Genomic DNA, 26892 nt, shown 5'->3' with positions numbered 1-26892 from the left:
TCCTGTTCACAAAGTTAATTTTAGTAGCACATTCTATAACTGGGAATGGGGATGGTGCTCAGAAGATAACCTATTTTCCCAAACCAGAAAATCATGTGGTCTACCACCAGGCTTCCTTGATCTGTGGTAAGGTAGCAAAGGCAGATAAAACACTGGCTTGGTAAGAAAACACCTTTAGCTGAAACATCAAAGGCTTGAATACTATGCCACCTGAATAAAGTTAATAAATGCAAGCAGAGAATTAGAGGGCAGAGCAGTACTACACAACAGGTTTTCTGTGTCACAGACACAAAAGTTGAGCATTTTTTGCAAAATCTCCACCCAAAATGGTGTTTTTTTAGGTATTTATAGAAAATTGCTGGAAAAAATCACAGCTTCCAATATGGACTGCCATACGCCTGGGTTTCCCCAGACATTTCAAGCGCTTTTCGAAAATTCTGCCTGGATGCCATCTTAGAAAGATGAATCCAGGCAATGTCTGGGAAATTCCGGATGTATTGGCAGCCCTATGCTCCACTGACATAACCAGGGCTATTAGTCAGCTGGAATTCACCAGAACCCAGTTCCAGTACCTCTCAGGTGGGCACCATTGCCATTACAAGAGAACAAGGTTCATGGTGAGTTCCAACACCTCTTTTTCTAGAAAAACAGCACTGGACATAACCATCATTCTGTTGACATAGCTCCTGCTCCACTAGCAGAGAGTGGCATTTAAACTGCTTCTAAAGGCCACTCAGCTAGCATAACTGGAGTAAAGGGTTGACCCTAAGATATATGCAACACCATAGAAGATAACAGGGTGGGCATATTTTGAAGAGCAAAAGAGAGAATGCTATGATAGCCATTCAAATCAAATAAATGCAATTTGTCTCAAATTTTACCCTGGAAAAACAGGATGGATCCTGCAAAAAGAGGACACATGGCAACCCTAACAGAGGCATATGAAATACCAATCTCCTACTATGTAAAGCAACCACATCGGCAACATCATTTAGAAGAGCAGTGAAAACTTAAATTTTGCTATGTGTTTTATGAATCACCTGTTAGTTTTATTGTTGTTTTTCAGATAACGTAGTTGACTGTTGTTTTTGTTTTGCTGTATGTTATTTTGGGACCATCTTATTGAAAAGCAGTCTATTGGTGGGAGTGGTGTTCAACCTGTTCTTGAGGGAGTGGTTCTCCCTCACAGTGGCGTAGCGTGGGTTGTTAGCACCCGGGGCAAGGCAAGTAATTTGCGCCCCCTAACCCGTGGATTTGCGCCCCCTAACCCGTGGATTTGCCCTAACCCCATATGTTGCGCCCAGTGCGGCCGGCCCCCCCTGCACCCCCCACGCTACGCCACTGCTCCCTCAAGGACCAAACTCATGGCTGTCACAAGAGGCGGAAGTGGACTCTAAGCCTCAGCTCGCCTTTTACTAACTTAAGCTGATATTTTAACCCTACCAGACAGGGATAGCCAGGCTTCAGTTGCTCATAGGTTTCACACCCCTTCAAACAGCAATGTAGGCTGCAGTTCTTGCCTCACTTTTACCTGCAAGCCCTACTGAATTCAATAGGACTGAGTCAACATGTAAACTATTTTTGTGGGGTTTTTTGTGTGTGTTTTTTTACAATCAAGCGCTGTGTGATTTTTACGAAATAAATAAATAGACAGACACAATTAAGATAGAATAAATAGGTAGACACTGTTAGGATCGCAAAGTCTTATTGTAAGCACCCTGAGGCAGAGAGCTTTTCGTTTTCGTTTGGACACTCTTTTGAAACGCCATGTTCACTGAAAGTGGCAAATATAATAATAATCTGTCAATTGTGTTATTTATATTCACATGATAAACAGCATTGCGTTTTATATTGCCACGGATATTTGGCTCTTGAAGCTTCGCTCTGTTTTTACTGCGATACTTCAGGAGCGGATGTCGCGCGCGCACCCACACGAGGGAAACTCCCCCGCTTTCAACGGTCGCCGACGGATTTAACGTAAATTAAATAGGTGGGAAACGGCTTCTGAGGAACAGCAGCCACAGGAGAGTTTCCGGCGCCGTCTGAATCTCCTCCCCCTTCCTCGGCGCGGCCTCACTTTCCTTGCTGTGGGAGCCGGAGGTCACGGTAAGGCGGGAACTAAATGGAGACAGAAAATATAATAAGGTTTTCCCCCAGCCTGTTTTCTACCGCTGCCCCAGTTACCTGAGGGATGAAAGACGGGAATTCCCGTCTTGGCCTAATTCCGGCCGGCGGCAGGCAGGCATTTCCATGACTACATCATCCGGCATGCCTTTAGAGACGAGAATGGCACGCTGGGAATTGTAGTTTACATGTGCTGTACTGGTCAGCGAGGCTATATATCGTGTTTATACCTATGAGGGACGAGGGTTGGGCTTGGAAAGGAGCTTAGAATTTCGAAGCGCCAAAGGCGGCCCTTTCTCTCCCGGGCCGAGCAAAACTGGTTGTGGGAGTGGAGTCGGAGCAGCAGGGCTGTTGTTGTTGCTAAATGCCTTTGGGTTCCGCCTTTTCATTGTATGACGGTGCTGCCAGTAGGCTTCCCCCTGCTTTTCTCTCTCTCTCTCTCTCACATTCACTCACTCTCTCTCTCTCACACACACTCTTCCTCCCTCCGTTATCCATTTACGCGCCAGCTACCGTTGCTATTTTTCTCGCCCCTATTTTGCCTTTGCAGGAGAACCGACCCCGATTTTCAGTTCAGTGGGATTTAGTCAGGGTTGGTTCCAAGGTGTAGCGCTGGGCTTTCCTCAGAACATTTCTCGCCTCCACAGCTTCCAGTCACAGTATGTTAAGGTACTTCGTAGCCCGGATTCAATTATTGTTCCCCTGATTCAGGTTGGAATCCTTACCCGCGGAAAATTCCGAGGAAGACCCCAGAATTTTGAGGCTCTGGAAGGAGGATACCAAATGGGACAATGCCTTCTCTTTTTGTATTCATAGGGTATTAAGCAACAAGCCCATTAGTAAATCAACAAACATACTCTTTTTTTCCTTTTATGCTTTAAAATGTTTAATAACAGGATGCTTGCAGCTGGAGCCTCTTCAGATTTATGCAGAAGTAAGAAAGAGGTTTTGAGCCACCCCTCTGCCCTCTCAAGACAAGTACAGTCATCATAACTACAGCCTTATACAATTAATTGGGGCTAATTGATGAGTGACTCCTGAAGAACTAGATGCAGGAAGAGGGGAGCGAAAGGGCAGCAAAGCATTGACTTCACTCTCCCTCTGTTTTATCCCACGTAAGAAAAGCCCTGCTAGCAAAAGAATATTGGTTTATAGTTTTTAAGGAAATAGAGGGAATGACAAGACAGACCATAGATATCGCCCCACAGCTTGCCTTACTGGATATATACATTGCATATAATTAGACCAAAAAAGTCAAGAACTTAAAGGACATTTGTTGATGGCAGCTTTTTAAACAGTGGCCAGGTGCTGGTGAAGCCTGAAGGGAGCCATGATAGACAATTGACTTGGAAAAGTTTGGTAAATGGGACTTTGTCGAAAACCTGGCTTACAAACTGAAGCAGGTTAAAGGTCACAACTGGATAGATGTATGCCAGTCTGGTATAATTTCCATCACCTATATGAACAAGAAAGAAGAACAGAAAGCCACTGAAACAGTATGGGAAGCCTGCAAACAAGATTTGAGTGCAACAGCATTCCTTCCACTTGTGATTCCCAGCAACCAGTATTCAGAGGCATACTGCCTGTGACCGTGGAAGTAGTATATAGCCATAATGGTTGCTAGCAATGGATAGTCTTATCCTCCACAAATTTGTCTGATGCCCTTTAAAACGACTGGTGACTATCACTACGTCTTGTGGTAGCAAATTCTATAATTCATCTATGAACTGTGTGAAAAAGTACTTCCTTTTCCCCATCCTCATCTTTTCCAACATCATCCAGCAACACTTTAATCCCCCTCATCTCATGAGAGTAACTGTAAACAGAAAGGCTGCCACATTCTTCACCTAGTACCCCTCCTCACCTTGGGCAGTAGAGGACCCAGGCGCCTAAGTTAGTTAAAGAAAGTGTTGGTTCTTCTATTCTGTTCTCTTCTCTTGTTAATCTTTTGTGCAAAATGTCAACAACAGATAAACAAAATGCCTTTTCTGCTTTCCCAGTGGCATTATAAGAAGGGAGAAGTAGCTTACAATCCACCTGAGAAGAAAGAGAGGAAAAGAAACTCTTCCACATTTGGCTGCTGTGGTGTAGGTGGGTACACACCTGGAATTCTTTTCATAGCAAATCACTCCTGGTTCACATGCTCTTTTTCCAGCCATCCAGCATGTTCTCCTGCCAGTGCTGCACTGTTAGAAGCAGTATGCCTCTGAATACTCATATTTTGAAATCACAGGTTGGGAGAATGCTGTTGTGTTCAGGCTTTGCTTGGAGGTTTCCCATGCATCTGGTTGGCCACTATGAGGACAGGATGCTGGACTAGATGGCTTTGGCCTGATCTAGCAGTCTGTTCTTATGATTGAGGTTCGTCTGCCACACTAGGAATGTTACATATGCTAGCTGATGAAGGGCCAAACTTGATCTTATGTGGGAGTTCCATGACTCAGATGCCCCTCATTTTTTTCTTTCTTAAAAAATGAGGATTAGGCATCACAGAAGGGCTTCAATTTGTTTACCATGTAGAAATAAGAAATAATGTGATTAAGTGTATAAAAGTGTATTTCATTATTGTTATAGGATGGAGAGCACTGAGGACCCAGAAAACAGACTCCTCCTGCAGCCCTGGACTTCAGTCTGCTTTGATGAGTCCACAAAACTGATGACTAAGGTTTGGTTTGGAGATGCTGGCTATGCCTTGCTCCTTTCTGACCTTAGCAGTATGTGGTACGAAAAGGTAGATACTGAGGTGATACAACAGAGATCAAAGGTAAGTAAAGAATTAGGGTTGTGAAATGTGCACATGGTATATCCGCCTTCTATCAGCTTGGGCTTAAAAGAAACCTTAACAAGGCAATTCTGCACAGACAATACATTCTTGTTTGTCACTAGCCCTGTTTTGTAAATGTTCTGCATTCTTACACTGTGACTGCTATCCTATCAGTAGGCACAGCCTCCAAATCAGTAGAAGCCTCACCATCCTTCACTAAAACTAAAAAGAATCTCAAAGTGGCATAGAGGGCTCATCCACACTTCTGTTTGTCTCATGATTTCTAGTCATGGGCCTAAGAGGTTCTTTTTTTTTTTGTCCCACTGCTTTCCGTGGGAGAACCTGCTGTTTACTTCTGAATTGGAACAAACATCAATTGGATTTTATGTGAGTTGACTTTCATTCCTAGGGAAAGTGGCAGGACAAAAAAAGAACCTCTTGGACCCATGACGGGAAATCACAGGACAAATACTGTAGGTGAAATCATGGGACAAAAGGAAGTGCAGATGAGCCCAGAGTGTGATTGGGGATTTTGTGTGGAATCATCACTTTTCGTAAATTTTATTTTTCATCTAACATTGCATTTATATCCCACCTTATCTCCAAGGAGCTCAAAGTGATGTTTATGGTTCTTTCTTTTCCCATTTTATCTACAAAACAACCCTATGATGTAGGTTGGGCTGAAAGAGAGTGACTGGCCCAAGGTTATCCAATGAGCTTTATGACTGAGTGTGGATTTGAACGTTAATCTTCTGGATTCTAGTTCAATGCTCTTAATGACTTCACCACAACCCATATGCAGTAGGTGTCTGTTAGCGCTCATACTTCCATATTCCAAGTTGCCAATGAGTAGAGTTGAGTTTTCTCAGGTACAGGTTATTGTACATTGAATTTTTGGAATATGCAATATCCTTGCAACAAGGGAAAGTGCTGCAGCTCAGTGGCAAAGCATCTGTTTTGCATGCAGAAGCTGCCAGGTTCAGTCCCCAATGGCTCCCCGTAGAGATGGGAATATTACCTGTCTGAAAACCTGGAGGGCTGCTTCCAGTCAGTGTACACAATACTGAGTATCTGGATCCAATGGTCTAACTCAATAGAAGGCAGCTTCCTAGCTTCCTGACAAAACTATTAGGAAATATGTGTAGTCTGTACAAAAGCAATTTTTGCAATATTAGGTCTTCCGTTTTTATTATGTATTTTCCCCCCAGTTTTCTTACTCATTCCATATCTCTAGAGATGGGGCACAATAGAAATAAACAGGAAACAAATAAGCCTCAGATGCACACATATTTTGCAGAAATGCCTTTAGTGTGGTTTCTGGGATCTTCTGGACAGCAGGTGTGTGCACACACCTTTCAATGGTATCCACTGGCAGGGTGGGGGTGGGGAAGAGGGAGGAGATAGTGGGGAAACTCCTGACCAGTCTTCTGTGGGCATAAGTAATTTTGCCCCATCTCTTTTTTTAAAAAATATAACTTTATTGAATAATACAATCTCATTGTATTTTTTGAAATCTAATCCAGGAGCTAAATAAGCGTTTGACAGCTCATGTATCCTCCTTCCTGAGTCGCCTGCGCAGTCTGATATGTCCCCTTCTGGAAGGAGAAAAGAGCAGTTCTACCATTTTCTCCTGCCAGCTCAGCTCCAGCACACTGACTCTTCGTGTGAAGAGTGAGCTCTCAGGGCTACCCTTCTACTGGGATTTCCGTTGTTCAGCAGCACCTGTTAAGATGGTGAGTTGGCTCTTGGATTGAGAAGGAAGGTCAGTGCTTCAGTGGAGTACTTCTTGGTTTCTGGATCTTCCAGGGAAGGGATAAAGATATTTGAGTGGCAGACGATAAGAAACTCAGAAATGTTTCCTAGATCTAAGAGGATTCTAGGCACAGACCAGCCAAATGGATCAATGGAATAATTCTTAGCTATTAGCTGAGATGTTCTGAGGATATAGCTTCCCCTTCATAGTCATGGTTTTGGTTTTGGCCCTGCTTATCAGTTAATTGGCAGATGCTCTGGATCTGCTTGTTATTAATGTGTAGGATTGTGTACAGTGGTACCTCGGGTTACAGACACTTCAGGTTACAGACGCTTCAGATTACAGATTAAGGTTAAGAACAGTTTCAGGTTAAGAATGGATCTCCAGAACGAATTAAGTTCTTAACCCGAGGTATCACTGTCCTTTCATCAACCATCACCTGCCAAAAAGCAGATCCTTGTAGTAGAGTGTGAGACCTAATACAATCTGAGAATTGGAGCCAATTTCTTGAACACCTTAATGCAGGGGTAGCCAATGTGGTGCCCTCCAGAATTTGTTGGGCTCAACTCCCATCAGCCCAGGTCAGCATGGCCAATGGCCAGAGATGATGGGAATTGTAGGCCAGTAAATATCTGGAGGACACCATGTTGGCTACCCATGCCTCACTTAAGGTGTTATGCTGGTGACACTACCACCAAGCATTTAAATGGTAAAACATTAACAAATGAGTCCATAATGAATATTTGGCTGAAAGTGGGCCCCAGGTTTGAAAATATTAGACTACTGTTTTTTAGGCTGCCTGGAAACTAGAAAATTGCATTCTGTTTTTTTAATGTTTGCTTTAGTGTCTCTGGATGGCATCTCATCCTATGCCATCCTCTGCTCAGTTGCAGAGTGCTGCCTTCCTGCTCTGTATGTTTTGTCTGTCTGTTTACATAATACTACTTAGAATGTGGAAGCAGATGTCGTCTTAGGACCAGCTTTGCTCAGATAAATGCCTAAATGCTCTGCTCTCATATAGTTTTTAGCTGACTGGTTACAGTTTTGCAGTGTGTGCACCAGGGGGCACTGCATACCCAGGTAACAGTCTCTTCTGACTGGCCTAGAGATACAGAATTTAGTTGTGTTATTTCACTTGAGATTTGTTATTACTTGCATCTCAGAGAGCATGAGAGACATACTTTTAAAAAAAGTAAAATAACAGGCAGCTGTATAGAACCTAAACACCTTTTTGAGATAATGTAGCTTTCTAGGCTGTTGCTATTTCAGAAGAGCACTAGCACTTGGGAGTTAATAGCTATTTTATCTATTGCTTATGCATCATTCTGCATCACTTGTCAGCTGTCAAGTGTTTGATGGACCTTGCACTTTTAGATATTCTACTGAGTTATGCTACTGGGTTACTAACTCAAGTATTTGTTTTTTGCACTTTTATGCTGTGAAATGTAACAGCTCTGCCTGGGGAAAGCTGCCTGGGCAGGTTGATTGAGTTCCCCTATGTGGCATATCTCTTCTTTCTTCCCTGTCTGGCAGGCATTGGTCCCTAAATGTTAGAATCAGTTGAGAACTGAGTGATCCAGGGCTGCCCAGCTGCATGCCATTGCTCTTCCACATCTAATTTTAGCTTTTTCACCACTTACTTTATGTCTCGGATGGTGTATGCAACCAGTATTTTGGCTGACAGTTGAGGTTCTTGTTTCCCAAGGTGGGCAAATTTTCTTTTATTCTGATTAAAACAGAGCTAATTAGGACTTTTTAGGGAGCAAGCATATTGTTCCAAAGTCCATATTCCATGATGGCAAGTGCAGCTCAGGAATCCATAGAGTATTTCAGACCTTGATGCCATAATGCTTTGAGGGTAAATATTTATTCTGCATCTTGATTTTAACATCTCTCTTTTCAGCTACAGTGTGAAATATATGTTTCATGTGCCTTGCTTTTTCTCATGCAGCTTTCTGGGAGGTGCTGGAACAGCAGAGACTAGGGGCTCATATAGACTTGCGCTTGCCCCATGCCTAGAAAGCATGGGTTTAGGTAGTTTTCTGCTTGTCCCAAGCTTTCTAGTCACGGATCCAAACAGTTTTGCCCTTGTCCTACTGCTTTCTCCCGGAAAATCCATTCTTTTGCAGTAAATCAGAGCAAACATCATCCAGAAAAAACTTGAAAGACGTTTGCTCTGATTCAGCACTAAACATCAGATTCACTCAGGGGGGAAGTGACAGGGCACAGGCAAGTCTGGATGAGCTCTAGGTCTGAATTGCACGTCCAGCATGAGCTTTTATTTTTAAATGACCATGTTGAAAACCTTGTTGCAGAGCCCTCTTGTGGCAAACAACAAAAAAGGCAGAGAACTCTGCTACTGTAGTCTGAGGACCGTTATTGATCATGGCAGTGTCCCAAATAGAGATTATGGCACATGGCGGAGTTGTTCCTTCTCATTTGCAAATATACATTTGCTGGTTCTTATAGTGTCCCTCTCTGAAGGGGATGGAGCGGAAGATAGTGTTTGGCTTCATTGGCACTTTTGTCATCCCTGTGCTTGGTTTAAATGACCATGGCTGGCACCAGGCCCTTTACTCTCATTGCTGCTTGTTGACCCTTACCCTTCTTTTCTGTGCCCTATGACAGGTGTTCCACCACCTTGTGCAGCCCCTGATGGCGATGAGCTTGGTGTTGCAGAGTCAAGTGCAGGAGCTGGCATCCTTGTTGCTCCGAAAGGATGCTGAGATCGAAGACTACCGGGAGAGTGGGGCTACTCTCAGTCGAGGTAAGGAGGGAGGGTGCTGCCTGCACTCTGCTCCTCTTTGGGACACAAGCTTCTTTCCTTCCTTCCTTCCTCATGGCTGGCACCGAGCATGCAGTCTTTGGCCATTAGCCATCCTGACCTGGATTTCACACACAGCTGCTCCAGACTATTAACCAGAAGCTTTGGGGTCAGTGCCCTGAAGGTGGAAAGAGCTGGACACTGACCAGTAGCTGAAATGCTTGGGGGCTAGCCAAAGGGCTCTTTCCTTTCCTTTGAGCATCTGGCTGCAACCCAGGAGGCTGGGGCCAGTGCCAGCTTGTAAAGGAGCTTGAGTGAAGTCAGGCTGTTCTTTCTGCTCTGTAGAAGCTCTGCAAGCATTTGGAGCAAATGGGGGCTCCACTGCTCTTGGAATCATAGAATCAAAGATCGGAAGGGACCACAAAGGGTCATCTAGTCCAACCCCCTATAATGCAGGAATCTCAACTAAAGCATCCAACCTTTGCTTAAAAAACCTCCAATGAAGGAAAGTCTACAACCTCCCAAGGGAGTCTGTTCCACCATCAAACAGCTCTTACCATCAGTTCTTGATGTTTAGTTGGAATATCCTTTCTTGTAACTTGAAGCCATTGGTTCATGTCCTACCCTCCAGAGCAGGAGAAAGCAATCTTGCTCCATCTTCTATGTAGCAGTCCTTAAGATATTTGAAGATAGCTATCATATCTCTTCTCAGTCTCCTCTTTTCCAAGATAAACATACACAGCTCCTTCAACCATTCCTCATAAGGCTTGGTTCTTCTTACCCCCTGCAAAGTTGCAGATAAGCCTACAGGTGTTCTGTTTCAGATACTTTTGGGGGTAGGGAGGGATTCCATTGCTGGCTGTTAAACCCCAGAGAATGGAAAGATTCAGATTAGCCAGACAGGGATTGGGTTGTGCCAGTGATGTGTGTTCACGGTTTAGTATGTACTCTGGGACAGCAGAGGAGGCCTTGTGTTGCCCTGCTCTTCCTCTGTACAACCATGTAGTGTGATTGATTGTCATATCATCTTAAGTGTCCCCTTTTCCCCACCCCACTTGGTAATTGCTGGGGAAAGTGGATCGGAACTTCTACTTTGGTATGGCTTGTTCTTTGCACAGTCTCTTTGAGCAGATTCCAACCACTGTTCTCACTGATTGTTTATACAGCTTGCAGATATCTGCCACTTGTGAAATGGGCCTTCACAATTATTCTTATTCTTATTAATTGAACGCATTACACAAAAAGGTATTCAAGTGATGTACAACATATATAAGAGCATGAGGTTTTATTCAACTGTGCTAAGAAGTAGTTCTGTCTGGGCAAGAATTTCTGCTTGCACAATAGAACTTCCCTCCCTTCCCCCTGTGTGCCTCAAAATCTGTTCTTGGGGTTCCCCACCCTCTGTAGCAGATCTGGGGAAAACAGGAGGGGAAGGGGGATGTCCCATTGCTCTAGCGGTAATCCTTGCATTACAGACAAATGAGTAGAATACCAAGCATAGGAAAAATACATTATAATAAAACACATTTACACAAAGCCACACACAAATCATAAAAAATATACAAAACAGCCACCAGTAACAGCATCTGAAAGTTTTGGCAGCACAGCTAACAGCAGACATTTTAGTCCATCAAAAACCACTGCTTCAATCAGACCATCCTGTGCTATAAGGGAGAAGAAATGGCAAGTTACCTTGGAAACCTAGGACAAGAATAAGGCTCTCTGCAGGTCATACATTACCAGGGTTACACCTTCCTGGCCAAGTTGCCATCTCTGGGTATCTGCTTGAACCTCATTTTGGACAGGGAAAGTTGGTCTTAGATTCCAGTTTACTTTTTTAATTATCAGGTAGTGCTAGATCTTACACCATTGGCTCAAAGAACAAGGGGTTTGACATGGTTCCTACATATGTGCATGCACACATGCATGCAGCTGTGCTTTCTTGCATTTATTTAGCTAGAGGTGGTATTTTGCACAGTTGGATCTTTTACAAAGACTGAACTCCATACATGTGACTTGTCATACCCCACTTCTATATTAGTCTAAAATGACAGGCTGAGTTGGGCCAGGGATTTCCTGAGGCACAGAGGACCGGAGATATGTTCTGTCCCCACAGGGGAGAGCTCTGTGTTCTCAGAGCTAGGAAATAGGATGTAACACAGATGTGTTACATTTGTCCTCAGTTACCCTAGATAGACCACTGACCTCAGGCCCCTTCCTGGGAGCGAGGTGTAAAGCGCTCTCTTCTTGGAGGTTTACTAGTCATTACCTATGTAGCATGGTCCTCTTATTCACCCTTTTCATTTTTCTTCACACCAACCCTGTGAGGTAGGTTGTCCCTATTAGCAGAGGAGTGGGCTGAGAGAAAGTTTTCCAGACTCCCTTGTGGAGCCTTTGTTTGAACTGGGGTTTGAACTTCAGTCTCTGGGGTTTAACACTATGCATCAGGCCATACATATTACATCATGTTGACATAGTTAGATGCAGTTGTCCCAAGGTATATACCAGTTGAACTACTCAGCGCCTAGCTGTGGACTTGACACAGGAAAAGGGTGTTGATTAATCTTTGTGTGTTCTCAGGTGGGAATGGGATAAGATTGCTTGAGTTATCTTTCAATAAGTGATATATAGCTATTTCCAAGGTAATGTAGCATCTGAAGAATAAAGAGAGCTTGTATACCTGGCCAGATTGGAGCACCGCTCACTCTTCTATTGTTGGTACTTCTCTTGCAGAACGTTTAAAGACAGAACCTTTCAATGAAGAATCTTTCCTACAGACATTTGAGACTAAGGTACAAGAATCTTCATGTTTTCATTAAGTTATTGTATAGGAGAAATTGCTTCTCCTAATTAATTTGGTAAATGGTAGTATTGTGGGCAGTAGTGACATGTACTCAGTGCTTCTGGTTGTGGTGGTCTGCCAGTGGGATATCTTGATTCTCCAATTCTTCACTGGTTTCCTTCTCCCCTTTCCTCTGGTTGGTTCTTCTTCTCCTTGAAAAGTTATACCAATAGGCATCATGAACTGCAGCTATACATGCATGAGCATGACTGTGCCATGTAGGTGTGCTTTGGTTTTGGTTAACTGTAGGCAGGTATGATTAGTTTAGCATAGGTTTGTGTAATGTTGTCTTTCCAATCTGTTGTACAGTCATGTTGTGAAGTGCCAGAGTAAATGAGCCATTGTTGTGTTGTGATAGATTAAGCTGCAGTTAGCATAATGTGTGATTGTGTCACGGAGCTTGGATTAATATGGCATCTAAGTGAGAATTTATTTAGGGCATATCTCTCCTGCAAATGTAAAACTGATTTATTAGACTACTGTGTCTCAGGGAATCCCAGGGACTGTAATTTTATGAGAGGAAGCTAGGGATCTCTATTGGAAATCCCTGTAACCTACCAGTTACCATTCCCAATAATCTCTGGGGGCAAACTGTGGCACTTAGTTTGTACTATACATTTGGACAAAGTGATGGCATCTGTACATCTGCCAAGTAATTTTTTTTTACGCCCTTCCCACCAGTGCTAGCACTGAAACTTCCCATTTCCCCTATGCAAACAATCCCATTAACCCTTATTAGCTTTTCTGCTGTTCTTGATAAAGCAGGTGTTAAGACTGTTTTCCAGTAGTCAGAGTTGAGAATCCTGAACATTCTTTATTGCTTTTATGGAGTGTACCCCTTTCCAACCCCATTCTTCCCATTTTGCCATTTTTCTTCTGGGCAGTAACTACTCCCCTCCCCCTTGCCATCTTATCTCCATGTTGGTTGGTTTTCTGCCTCTTCCATCTACTAGTTAAAATAAGCAGCAAATGAAGTCCTATGCTAATGTCAACATTTATAGAGTGCTATGCATTTAGTGGTGTCTGAAGTGGTTGGCTCTCGCTCTTAGGCCATCTTGGCCCATTGTGGATTGTCTACATTTTGTGTGTATCATTATCTGCTGATACCCAACCACCAGGGTTCTGATGTTAGTGTTTATGAGCTTGTTCTGTTTGGAGCAGGTCCCTTAGCAGCCCTTTTTTACTTATCTGTTCCAGAACATGGCTGCTGGTTTGAGCTCAAGGAGAGGTTATGCCTAAGCAATATGCACACCTGTCTGTCAGGGTTTCAGTATAGGAGCTTGCTGATTATGTATCAGAGCCCCCAGAGTTTCACCGCTCTTAACAATGTACAAGCTTGTAATTCATGTCATAGGAAGTGGCTTGTGGAATTTTCCCACGCTCCTACTCTTACCGGCTGCAGTGATTTCATGCTCTCTTTCCAATGCCACGTGCCGTGACTGAAAGTTTCTTATTCCCTGCAGGCTGAGGAGTGGAGGGTTATAGAGTAAGGTCTGTTGGCATGCACTTGAAAGAGATGGATGCTTAAGTAGTAATTGTTTTATGATAATAGGGACAGGATTCCAGAGTGCAGCACTAGAACCGGTGGGTGGATATTGCAGGGAAGCAGATTTTGGCTAAATATTAGGAAAAAATTCCAGATTGCCTCTGGAGATAATGGGCTTTCCTTCCCTGGAGATATTTAAGACACAAACTGGACTGCCATCTGTCAGATGCTGTAAGAATCCAACACTGAGCAGAAGGCTGGATTGGATTATCTCTAAGATCCCATACAACTTCATTATTCTATGATAACATTGCCACTTCCTTTAAATCAGGCCTGTGCAACTAGTCACCCACCAGACTAAAAGTAGGCCACCAGCCATGTATGGCATCCTACCAGGACCTTTGTAGCTTCTGGTTTTCCTGTCTTCCTTCTGGACAGCATTTGGTTTGGTGGGTCATACATTGTGCAGGCCTGTCTAGGGTGTAGCTGACAGCTATACTCCAGTGAATGTATAATGCTAGTTAGTGGACATCAGGGTAGCCTACTTCCAATATTTCAGTGGTAGAATGCATGCTTTCCATGCAAAAGGTCCCAGGTTCCATCACTGGAATCTCCCAAGTAGGGCTGGGGAAGATCTCTCCCTGCCTGAGACTCTGGAGAGCCATTTCCAGTCAGTGTTGTAAACAATGCTGAGCTAAATGAACCAATGGCCTGCTTTTTTTTAGTATATAGCAGTTTCCTTTGTTCAAATTCAGAGGATGAAGTTGCAGACCTCTTTAAATTATCGACTTAAGTTTGTGACACAATTGTCTGGGACACTTCCAAAAGTAAAAGTGGGGTGGTTTTCAGCTAAGTTTTCCTTGGAGTAGACCCACTGAAATGAATGAATATGACTAAGTTAGGTCCATTAATTTCAATGTGTCTGCCCTGTATAAAACTTAGTAGCTTATAAAGGGCTACTATACCAAGGGAGGAATTTAGTGTCACATTAAGGCTATCATTGCATCAGGGAAACATTTTGGCTTGCCAAAAAGAGCAATTTCTTCCTCTCCTCCCCCCACATGCTGTTGCAGGGGTTCTTCTGATCCCTCTGGACCATCTTTTTTCCCTTTTATTGAGGGAGGGACTCAGTTGTAGAGAAGTGGAAACCCCATTGCACAATCACACCCATAGTGTATACAACTGAGAGGAAAGCTGAGCTGAGAAAACAAGGATTGGTGGTTCAGTGCCCAATTTGGTAGGTGAGACCAGCTGGTGAGGGCCTGGTGCATTGAGAAATTGAAGACAAGTTGAAGAGGGTGCTGAGCATAGAATGAAAGATGTCAAGAGACTGGAAGGGCAGTTTCCCTTCAGAAGAGGGATGGATAAGAATGAATGTGTTTTCCTTTTTATGAAAGGTAATGAAAAAGAAAGAGGGAGCACCTGTTCTTTCCTGGCCCTAGTAAGAGTCCTGAAGAGAAAAAGGAGGCTATTCTAGGTGGCTTTATTTTTTTATTTTGACAGAGATTCTAATAATATGTCTTGAGGCTATTTGCAGACAGGGTTTTAGGAGTTCCTTTTGAGACTTAGATGAGTTGTTGGGCTATTGGAGAATGTGTTGATGGAGGAAGGTTAGGCAATACTCATCAATGCATGCTAATCTTTATTCAGTGCATGAATACTGTCTGAAGACCTCTACCTGTGTAACTTCTGTGCAGTCCTTAAGGGTTTTCATGCCAGGTGAGGGCAGCTGCTGTTCCCTATTCTACTTTTCTTATGCTGCTCTGTAGGAGGCTTTTTTTTTTTGGCATTTTGTGCTGCAGCCTGCTTATCGGTAGACACAAGTCTGGTCAGCAAAGAGCTATTGTACCTATAATTCCTCAAGCTGCACAGCAAGCCTGGACCTTGGTCTGGAACCACATTTGTCTTAGCTGCTCATTTGCAAGTAACTGTTGATTCAAATATAGCCTGTCCCCAAGAATATTTCCCCAGAATATTTTTGTGTACCATGGTCCTGACTTTTGTGCTGCACCTTTGTCCGTCTCTGCGCAGTTAGCTCCAGCAAACAGGATGTGGAGGGCTCATGGGTCAACCTGGGCTGGACCAGAAGGATGTGCCATCAAAATAAGCAATGCTGAAGAGGAAGATAAACAAACAGGCGGCTCCCCAGTGTGTCCGTCACTGCTGTAGCTGGGCAGGCTAAGTGAGTGATAGAGCAGGGAGTGTGGACATCTGCAGAAGTGCACCCTCCCACTGACGTCAGTAAGCACTGGGTCAAAGCTGCTGTTAGCACGACGGAGGGAGGAGGAGGGGGTTCCCTCCCCTGGATTAGGGTTAAGAGGGCTAGACAAGGGGTGCACTTCAGTGTCTTGAAAGTCTCCTGGGGATTGTGGAGGGAGGAATTGGGAGAACTGATCTGGGAAGTCACTTTGGCACTGCCATGCTTGTTGTAGGGGCTAGAAAGAGTGTGGAAGGAATGTTAGTGGCATATACATATATATGTACATATGACTTTTAATTCTTAGACTTCAGCTGCAATCTTAACACCACTTGCTTGGAAATAAGCTCCATTGATTTCAATAGGACTTCCTTCTGAATACACACATTTACAACTGTGCTGTTAAAATGATTGAATGATCATTCCCAGTGAACTATAATTTTGTGAGAGATACTAAGGATTTCTAACATCCTCAACACCTTTGCAAATTACAGTTATTTGGGGGAATCCATGACACTTATATGTTGGTTTTATACTATATAGTGGATAGATTATGATGATGATGATGATTTATTACATTTGTATACCGCCCTTCAGCTGAAGATCCGAGGGTGGTTCACAACAGAAAAATACAAAATGAGAATACAGAATACAGAATAAAACAAAAACAAACCGATAACCCCCTCCCACAAACACATTTTAAAAGCCATAGAATGTTAATCAGCAGAATGTGTGGTTGAAGAGAAATGTTTTTGCCTGGCAGCTAAAGATATGTAATGAAGGCATCAGGTGAGCGTCCATGGGGAGAGTTTTCCACATATGAGGAGCCAATGCAGAAAAGGCCTGTTCTCGTGTTACCACCCTCCGGACCTCTCATGAAGGGCCTCAGATGATGGTCGCAGGGTTTGGTTTGGTTCATATTGGGAGAGGCAGTCCTTGAAGTATTGCAGTCCTGCACCATTTAGAACTATATAGATCAAAACCAGCACTTTGAATTGGGCCCAGAAACTAATTGGCAGCCAGTATAGTCAGGTCAGGATTGGTGTAATATGCTCAAATTGTCTTGTCCAAGTGAGCAACCTGACCACTAAATTCTGCACCAGCTGAATTTTAGAGGTGGCCTTACATATAGCGTGTTGCAGTAATCTAACCTAGAAATGTTGGTGGTGATAACAATAATAAGTAATATAGACCTGTATGTTTTGGATGCTGAAGGCCCCCGTTTCAATCCCTGGTATCTTCAGGTAGGGCTAGGAAAGGCTGTTGTCAGAAACCCTGGTGAGTTAGATAATACTGAACTAGAAGGATCAATATGGGATTCCTCTGAGAGTGGCCTAAATTATTTTGTGCTGGGAAGTAGACTTGGGACAGCAGGGTGAGGGTTCTTCCTTTTTAGTTTGGGGCTGTCTCATACTGGCTTAGACGGCACATAAGTAGAAAACTCTGGGTAGGACAGTTCTGGAAAAAGCCCTGCTTCCCTGGATTTCCCAGGTCGCTGAAATGCTCAGCCTGGCCTCACCTAGCACCTGCCTGCTTGTTGCCCAGCTCACCACACTGTCATTTTTATTGGTGCTAAAAATATTCTCCTTGAGAGAAGCAGCTATTGTTTGGCAGGCAGCAGTGATCCTCCTGCATTACAGACGGCCGTGGCAGTGACCTTCACTCCGTTTGCCAGCTCCATTTGCAGAGGGAGGGAGAGGAAGCTACTGTTCCTGTCACCTCCTTCCTTCTGGGGAATGGTTTTCATTAGCAAAAGGTGGCTGTGGTTTGCAGCCTAGAGAAGCATGGGAGCTGGGTTTGCTGGGAAAACATGGCAATTTCCATGGCTGAGGGGCACCACCTGCAACAGTTGGCAAGCAAATGTCTTGTAGAATTTCTCTTGGCCATCTCCTGTATCACTTGGCTGTGAGTTTGGGATAAAGGGGGGGGGGGACTAGCTTTTAAAAATTATGATTCTACCTAACCCCCCTTTTTCTTAAAAAAAGAGTTATTAGCAACCTTTGCTAGGAAATTATCCTTGCTAGGAAATTATCCACAAGCTGAGAATTCAATAAATATTTCGATGCATCCTTCTTTGTGAACTATTATTATTTCTTGAACTTATTAGTTACTTTTAAAAGCAACTGAAAGCAACTTTCAAAAATAGTGGTACTTAACTCTAAAGCTTCCTGAGTGACTTTGGGCCAAATTCTGTCTCTCATCCTACTAACCTTCCTCACAGAGACCTTGTGAGAATAAAAATGGAGAAAAACCCTTGTATGCTGCTTTGAACTCCTAACAGGAGGGAAAGATACAAATTATTCAGACCGTAGACTGTAGTTTTCTTTATACTAACAGAGAAACAAGCAAGATAAATATGAGCTCTCAGTACAGGATGGCAAACATGAGCTAATAGGCATTACTGAAACTTGGTAGGATGAGAATCATGACTGGAATGTAGAAATTGAGGTGAATGACCTATTCAAAAGGAATAGAGGAGACAAGAGGGGAGGAGTAGCAGCATTATATGTAAAGGATGTGTACACTTGTGAAGACATCCATTTGGAAAATGGAATACAGATTGAGAGGATATGGGTAAAAATTGTAGGAGAGGAAAACAACAGTGACACTGAGGTTGTAAGCTATAGACCTCCAAGCTAGACTGAAGATTTGGATGATGCCTTCCTACAGCAGATTACCAAATAGTCAAAAAAGAAGAAATATAGTAGTGGTAAGAGACTTCAACTACCCCAGTATCTGTTGGAACTCAAACTCTGCCAAGAGTATAAGGTCCAACAAATACTCAAAGAGAAGAGTCCAAGATGGATGGGAGTTTCTTAAAGGTGAATTATTGAAGATACAAATGCAGACAATTCCAGCAAGAAATAAAAGTGGGAGGCACCTAAAAAAACTAGTGTGGCTGCATAAGGGGCTTGCAGGTGAGCTGAGATTTAAGAAGAGCATATATAAGAAACGGGAAACCATGAAGGAAGAATATACTTGAGTAGCCAACAGTTGGCAGGGATAAGGTCAAGTTTTCCTAAGCTCAGAATGAGCTCAAACTTGCAAGAGAGGTTAAAAATAATTTTTTAAAAAATCATTGGCTGTGTTCAAAATAAGAATAATAAGCAAATAGTTGGTCTTCTGCGTGGAGAAGATGGAAAAATTATACAGTATTGGGTGACAGAGAGAAGGCGGAACTGCTCAACCCCTACTTTGCCTTTTGAGAAAAACCTCAACACCAAAAGGAAAGCAATGCCCAATCTGATGATAAAAGAATAAACGATGCAAGGAAGGATCTGCAGCTCAATATAGGAAAAGAGGTGTTAGAGTAGTATAGTAGTAGTATATTCAGAAGAAGTATAGTCTAAAATGCATAGTACCACATGCTACTTCTACACCTTTAAATTGGCTCTAACATTTAGGACTGTGTGTGTTCTGCGATCCCACACAAGTACAAAATCTTTGATACTAACCTGATCATCATGGTTTGTTGGTTTGTTTTTTGAAGTTTCTAGATCCTATGGCTGTGAAAACACAGGAAGACCAGCCCATTTTGCATGCAACATTAAACTGTATGGTTTAATATGCAAGGGGGAGGAAACAGGTTGGAGTTGGGCAAAGGTAGAGCATCCACTTTGCAAGCAGAAGATCCCTGGTTCAACTCTCAGCATCTCCAGGTAAGGCTGAGAGGGGCTCCCTATCTGAAACCCTGGAGAGATGCTGCCTATCTTTGCAGGCAATACTGAGCTAGATGGACCCAGTGGTCTGACAATGCAAGGCAGCTTCCCATGTTCTATGAGTTCGCTTGTCGTGATGTGTAAACCGTGAGCAGTAAGCCATTGAATACGCATTGGCTTCTGCTTATGGCTTGTTTGAGGAGAAAGACACCACGAGCTCATGTTTGCACTTCGAGAAGCTGGAATCTGCCTTGTTTCTCCCCTGCACAGCATAGTCAGGCGCAAGGGAAGGAGCAAAATGCTTGTGTGTGTCAAATTGTAGTTAAACTGTTGCAAGTCAGACCTTGGGAAGTTGCCTTGTACCAATTGGTCCATCTAGCTCAGTTTTATCTACTGGGAATGAATTTCCAGGGATTCTGACAGGAATCATTCCCTTGAGATATTAGGGATTGAAACGGACCTTCTGCTTTCACAACAAGTGCTCTGGCACTGAACTTCAACCCAGCCTGGAAGTGTGTGGTCAACACCTGGTGAAATCTCAGAAGCGGAGCATTAAGCAATTAAGGGTTTCCAGTGGCCAGGGAGTAGGATTTCAGTGTCTTGCCTATGTCATTGTCCCACACAGCTAGCACTATTAGGCTGCAGAAGCCATCTTTTCTTTTTTCTTGTTTTTAAAAAAGCACAAAGCACACGTAGCCCTGCTTACACTTTTTCCACAAATGAAAAGATCCTACAGCTGGTCCTATATATAGGGCAAGTAGAAAAACAACCTTGGTGAAAGGTAGACTGACATGGAAAGGTGCAGGTAAGCTCATGAAATGGAACAGAAAGGTTCTGTCAATGCATAATATTGTCAATATTGTGGAAGGGTAATTATTACCTGCACCAGTGACTCAGTATAGAGTTGCCCAAGCTAGTTATGTACGGGGTTGTGTATGTATTCATGCTCCCACTTGGCATGTTCTTATGGCTCTCCTACCCCATTTGTTTGCCATCCAGGCGTCTTTCAGAGGGTGAGCCGCTGTATTTATTTATTGATTTAGGCATAATCAGGTGAGGAGGGAGTTGGCGTGGAGCAGGAACCACAGACCGTTTACCCTGGCTTGTGAGTCAGCTGGGCTGCATGCTGCTGAAACCAGACTGGGCACAGCAGCCCCTGAAATAGAGGCCAGACCACAAGCTTGAGAACAAACCCCAGTGGCAGGAGCAGCAAGGCCGCTGTTGGCTGCTGTCCTGGGGTGTACTTCTGCCAAACCTGGGTTCCTTTCTATGGGATCCATTCTTGAAATGTGGAGTGAATCATCATAGTGAGCATCTGAATGGGGTACTCTGCTTGTGTTCCTTGCAGGGTGGAGGATGTGCGGGCTGGCCAATTCTGGAGCTGGGGCAGTGGCTATTCCCCATGTGTTCAGCACTTACATCATTTAATATTTGAGGGCTTCTGGCCATGCCCCAGCTGCTAGTGCTGGCCAGGAAAGGCCTTGTTGCCTTTCTTTCCAGGGCATACCATGAATAGAATCCAGTCCTCCTACTCTTAAGGCACAAACATTCTCTCTGATGCAAGGACAGCTGATGAACTCTTAAATCTCCCTCCTTACCTCTCAATACCAGAGCATGAAAGTGTGTTGACTTTCTTGTTGTTAGATAAAGGAAAAAAGCATAGTGGATTAGATTGCAGGCCTGTACATATTCCCTCACTCCAATAAGCAATAGCTGGCCTTTCTCGGCTTAGAATAAGCTGACAATCTTATTCCAGTGCAGAAAAAGAAAATGCAGGCAAGAGGAACAAGAAGATCCTGATCTCTTGTGTGTAAGCATCCAGGGACAGATATTATTTGTGTTCTCTGCAGTGTGACATACGGGCTATGCTTCAGGGGGTAGTATGAAAATGAGCAGTCAGTGTTTTCTGTAAGGCTCAGAAATCAAAGGGGTCCTTGAGTATGACTTCCAGCAGCAGTCAAAAGGGAGAGAGAGAGAGAGATAGGTAGAGCACCCTTCTATTAGCTCTCTGCCTTTGCTTTCCTTGTCATTGATTATAACTTTCCTCACCTTTTTGCAATCTTACCAAAATGTCTAGGTAAAAACCCAGATGTCTAAATTATGTATAGAATTTGGATCTGGTGGGAGGGGCAGAATGTGCCAAGTTCTGCCTGGGGTGGATTAATTTGTAAAGAGGTATCCATGGCATGTGACAAATCAGAGCCATACAACATTTAATACCACTTTGTACTCATCTTTCTGCCAGTAATAGCTACTTGCTGCCACCTTCTCTGTGTTTGTAATGATGCTGCTTGTGTTCTTTATCTTAATGTAATGGTACAGCTTTGGATTCCTGCAGCAGGAAAACCAGTGAGCACATTTTGAAGCAGAAGGTTGGTTGAAGGCTAGTGGGACTGTGCAGGGATGTGTGCTGGGTGAACTTGGCTGGAAAAGACCAAATTGCCAAAGTGTAAAGATCTAGCAAATATGACTTCAATAATTTCAGGTTCATTGTCTATTGCCTGCCCTAGGGGGAAATGGATACAGGTCTTTAGAAATTGTTTTGCAGCAAAACAAATATAATATTGGTTTAATTTTATCAATTGGTGGCAGGCATATCTGTTGAAGTTAATTGCACTGTTTGGAAAAAGTTATTTGTCCACATTTGCTGTCATAAGTGAGTTCTGTGCTCGTGTTTGATTTTCATAGCTCTTCCATGAAATAGGACAAGGTCTGAATCAAGGCATAACAGGAAATTGTACTTCTTGCTAGTGTTTGAAACAAGAACCCCTCCATGTTGTTCTACCCTGCTTTTTGTCATTCCATTTCCCCATCTGTGTTCATTTGTATCTACCTCCTGAGACTTTATATGCACCTCTGTGGGTTGAAGGAAACACTGCAAAGAAGATGCTCTCCATATTAAAGAGGTACTGTCAAGTTGTCAGTGAATTAGGCCTATCTGTAGTGTGCTGTCCTCCATAGATGTCCTCAATAGCAGGAGACTGGGCCATTTGTGGGTTCCTCTATTTGTACCTCTACTTTTCCAAATGCGTGTGAGCTGCTCCACTGATGGTCTTGCCTGTGCGGTTGTGTGACTCCCCTACCCCATCCCTGGAATATATATGTTGAAGCCACCCAGACAAGGAATATTAGTCTGGCAGTGTACACATGTGTACAATGCATTATTATTTTTACAGCTTGCCAATATTTATTTAGAGGGAGACAGACCTGCATGCATGTACATCTGTAGTGTTTATATACTTTTACTGCTGTGATGTGTAGATGTAAATATGGTCAAGAGGTGGGTGCTGTAGTTAGCCTAACACCTCCATATCAAAGGGTGTTGTGGCTGACCAAGCTACCACTGGAGACAAATTGGCCTTCCACTCCCTTGGAACTCCTCTGGGGGATGAGAACATGTCTCCTTTCGTTGCTTGCCCAAGGATACTGACTCACCTGACTTTGCTTTTGGACAGGAAGGGTGTTGTAGGGCATTACTTGTACCCTTCAGACAAGCTGCCTGGTCTTAAGAGAATCAACAGAAGCCTCTTGTATGACTTGGTAGCCCACAGTTTCCTATAGATTGCTTAGTGACATATTAAGAACATAAAAAGAGCCATACTGGATCAAACCAAAGAGCTATCTTGTCTAGCACTATGTTTCTCCTAGTGGCCAACCAGAGGCCTCTCAGAAGCCCACAAGCAGGACATGAGTGTAATGTTTCTTAACCAATGATATTCAGAGGCACACTGGAGCTAATATTTCACCATCATAGCTAGTAGCTATTGATAACCTTGTCCTCTATGAATTTGCCCAATCTAATTTTTAAAGCCATCTAAGTTAGGGACGCGGGTGGTGCTGTGGGTTAAACCACAGAGCCTAGGGCTTGGCAGTCAGAAGGTTGATGGTTCAAATCCCCGTGACGGGGTGAGCTCCTGTTGCTCGGTTCCTGCTCCTGCCAACCTAGCAGTTCGAAAGCACTCAGTGCAAGTAGATAAATAGGTACTGCTCCGGCAGGAAAGTAAATGGCGTTTCCATGTGCTGCTCTGGTTTGCCAGAAGCGGCTTAGTCATGCTGGCCACATGATGCGGAAGCTGTATGCCGACTCCCTCGGCCAATAAAGTGAGATGAGCGCCGCAACCCCAGAGTCATCTGCGACTGGACCTAACGGTCAGGGGTACCTTTACCTTTACGTTAGTGGCTATCACCACACCTTTCGTTACAAATATACCTTGTGTGAAGAAGTACTTCCTTTTGTTTGTCCTGAATCTCCTATTATTATGCTTCCTTGGATGACACCCAAGTTCTAGCATTGTGAGAGAGGGAGAGAAAAATTTGGCCATTCCCAATTCTCCTGGCTTCACAGTAAGGTGACCAGCACATTTCTGAGGATCCGATCTGAGCATTTGACAAACCCTGCCCCCTGTCATTTGAAAACAATGAGGCAATACAAAGCCTATTTTCATATATTTCATATTTGCAATTATGAATATTATTTGGCTGTTTAGGAGATGGGAGAAGAGAAAGTACAAGAGGGCACTTAAAGTTGGGAGAGGCATCAAGCTAAAAGGTTTCTCTCTCCTGTATGGCAGAGGTGGCTAACTTTTTTTATTTTAGCTAGAGTTTCACACTTGCCCATGGCTAACTGGGCCACTTGCCTCTAGTGGGTGTGGCCATTCTGAACATACTCACGTTCTAACGGGCAGAACACCCACCCACACCCTACCAGTGCAGAGCAACTGAGGAATGAAGTTGCTCATCAAATGGTTGATCAGGTAACTAGGGAGGGAGCAATTTGCATCCTCATCAGGGTGCTGGGATCTGTCTTCCCCAGTGCTGTGTCTAAATTGGTCTCCTTTTTGCTACCCCTTCTGCCAAAATCTGTGGGATCATGGAGGTCCAGATCAGGCCTCTGAACTGATTATTAGCTCTAGGACATGCCTGCACAGGAAGCTTCCCAGGCTCCCAGCTGATGCAGCTACACACAATGAGAGGTGTTAGAAGCAGCTCAAGAGAAGCAGAGGTCTGAGGTGATATGAGATTCCTTGCACCAAAATCTTACTTCACTTATGTCCTGTTCACAAACCAGTATCTGACAATATTGATTGTGTGGACAGCCGGGAGATCAGGGCAGGCTGTATATGGGAGCTGTGGTGCTTTTATGGCTCTTTGGTATGTTGCCCTAGGAGGACACAGGGAATGCTTAGCCAATCGCATTGCAGAAGTATCTTTACAGTCATGAATTGTAAGTTTCATCTTCCAGTGCTATACATAATCACACCTGCTGCCAGGATTGGGTGTTGAATGCATACTTGTGGTGGTATCTCATTAGTGGTAACAAAGAGGCAGGTTGATGTCCAAGTTAGAACTTGGCATTTCCAGGTAGCAATAAGAGGTTACTGACCCAGACCCTGGGGAGACTTCTTCTGAGGAACACTGGGGAGTATCTCAGGATAAATGAGGACCTAGAGGAACCTACAGTCATCTCAAGACAACCTGATATCCATCCTGGACCTCAAAAGCAAAGGTAGTAGTACACCTGATAGGAAACTCAGAACTGCTGGGTTTTGTCAGGCAACTGTGATTTATTAGGGAGCTATAGCAGGTTAGCTAGTTACACAAATGATCTATAGTCTAATCGTTTTTGTTTTTCAGCATTGTAACATGAAGGTCAGTATGTTGATGTTATAAATGCCAAGCTTCAGTCAATGTTCTCATCATAATTACTTTCTGATCTGAATTGATATTTTGATATCATTGTTAAATAGTTGCAATAAAATCAGGAAATTGGCTTGCCTTAAAAATCCTCAATGTGCCTATTTTAAAAACAGTGTGGGCTTTATTTGTTTATTTTTCTTAATGTTTTCAAATCTGTGTTTGCTATTGCAATGGCTAGACTTAAGGGATAACCAACTTGCTAGCTGCTCAGTGATACTTTGGGGACTTCAAGCCATCCAAGACCAGACCCACATGTTACACCTAACCCCACCTCTCCAGACTTAGTGGCATATGTGAGTTCTCCATCTGATCTCCTATCTATGGTTTATACTGTAATCCCTGACAGCTAGCCTCCATCACAGGACTATGATGTGGTCTTTTGGGCTGCCCCTGGGATTGGGTGAGATGGGAGATGTGGAGATTCAGACCTGACTAAGCCAGAATTTCTGAGGCTCCTCTGTGCTTTCTGGGACAAGGATGGGCCCACTGGGGAGTGAGCTCTTCCAAATCCCAATCCCAGACAGGAGGATATTGGAGAAGCACTAGCCACAGACCCCATCCCTCAGAGGCCCTCCCCTCAGCCCCTTTGGCCAGATGAAATGCCCATTATTCTGCCAGTGTGCATGTGCCCAGACTGTCCCATTCTGTGACTGTACAGCACACATGGCTAAATATATATCCACATGTGGAGAGTTCAGAGGGTCTATGAGATGCTCTGTCTCTATGGCCCCTTTTCATGGCTGGTGCTAATGAGATTCGTGTCTTTCCCAGGCTGATGTTTTGTGGGCCGAGGGGCCTTTTCAACTGGATGGGCTTTGGCATAGTCATGGCAAATATTTACCAAAAAAGGGACATACCATATAAATTTAGAGTCCTGAAAATAGAGATTGAGAGAGAAAGAGAGAGACCAAACCAGAAAATACAGCCTAGTCTGTTCAAGAGCAAAGGAGTAAAAATGGAGAGATAAAAAGAGCAAAACCTCGGCAGTAAAAACAGCATCTTGGTAAATAGACTATTAAAAACCCTGCTGACCTGCTTTATGGCTTTCTTGGCTGCCATTCAGCAGGCACCGGGGGAAGGTAGCAGGAGCCGGCGGGCGGGCGCTTCGCTCCCCCCTCCAAGTGGGGCGTTAAATTTAGCCACATAATGACGGCCCTGAGGAAGCAGCCTCTTGTCGGCCACGCAGTAATTACTGCTTCCCTTATGCATTTTATTTTTCTTATTACGTTGCCTCCTCTCCCCAAATGGTGCAAGAATTGCCCAAGGGCAGTGATCTGCTGTGTGCCTCCACCAAGACTGCAGCTTTAGTGAAAGTTTGGGCAGAACCCAAGGGCAGTGCAGGGATCTCCCTGGGGCGGGGCTGGGGAGCATACATTTTGAGGCAGTGGGTTAGCGTTGTTACTTTGAGGGATGGTGGGTCACAGCACTGGATGAGAGTTCAAAGCACTCCCAGTCTACTTTGGCCTGCAAGCCCATATCCTTGAAACAAGGAATCTGGAATCCATAAGAACTGGCAGCAGCATGGATGGATTTAAATCACTACCCAAAAACCTGAGTTAAATCAGTTATTTAAATCAAGTTTCTTCATTTTGTATTTCACGTGTTT

General features: G+C 43.8%; 1 protein-coding gene across 5 annotated transcripts in view; it reads left to right on the top strand.

Moving 5' to 3' along the window:
• The first annotated feature begins 1821 nt into the window (after window positions 1–1821).
• Window positions 1822–26892, top strand: part of LOC114603139 (non-homologous end-joining factor 1) — a 109769-nt gene continuing 84698 nt past the window's right edge. The window contains exons 1-7 of one of the 5 annotated variants that reach the window (XM_077934174.1): window positions 1837–2106; window positions 2675–2793; window positions 4125–4215; window positions 4699–4888; window positions 6412–6621; window positions 9270–9408; window positions 12139–12197. In XM_077934174.1, the coding sequence (XP_077790300.1) occupies window positions 4700–4888; window positions 6412–6621; window positions 9270–9408; window positions 12139–12197 (597 nt within the window). In that variant the 5' untranslated portion in view covers window positions 1837–2106; window positions 2675–2793; window positions 4125–4215; window position 4699. Of the gene's footprint in view, window positions 2107–2674; window positions 2794–4124; window positions 4216–4698; window positions 4889–6411; window positions 6622–9269; window positions 9409–12138; window positions 12198–26892 lie in introns of all 5 variants that reach the window. The other 4 variants (XM_077934183.1, XM_077934171.1, XM_077934176.1 and 1 more) reach the window with 4 other exon arrangements.

The sequence above is a fragment of the Podarcis muralis genome, chromosome 1 (genome assembly GCF_964188315.1).
Source record: "Podarcis muralis chromosome 1, rPodMur119.hap1.1, whole genome shotgun sequence".
Classification (NCBI taxonomy): Eukaryota; Metazoa; Chordata; class Lepidosauria; order Squamata; family Lacertidae; genus Podarcis; species Podarcis muralis.
The sequence above is the reverse complement of the archived record's forward strand: the minus strand, read 5'-3'. Positions and strand labels throughout refer to the sequence as shown.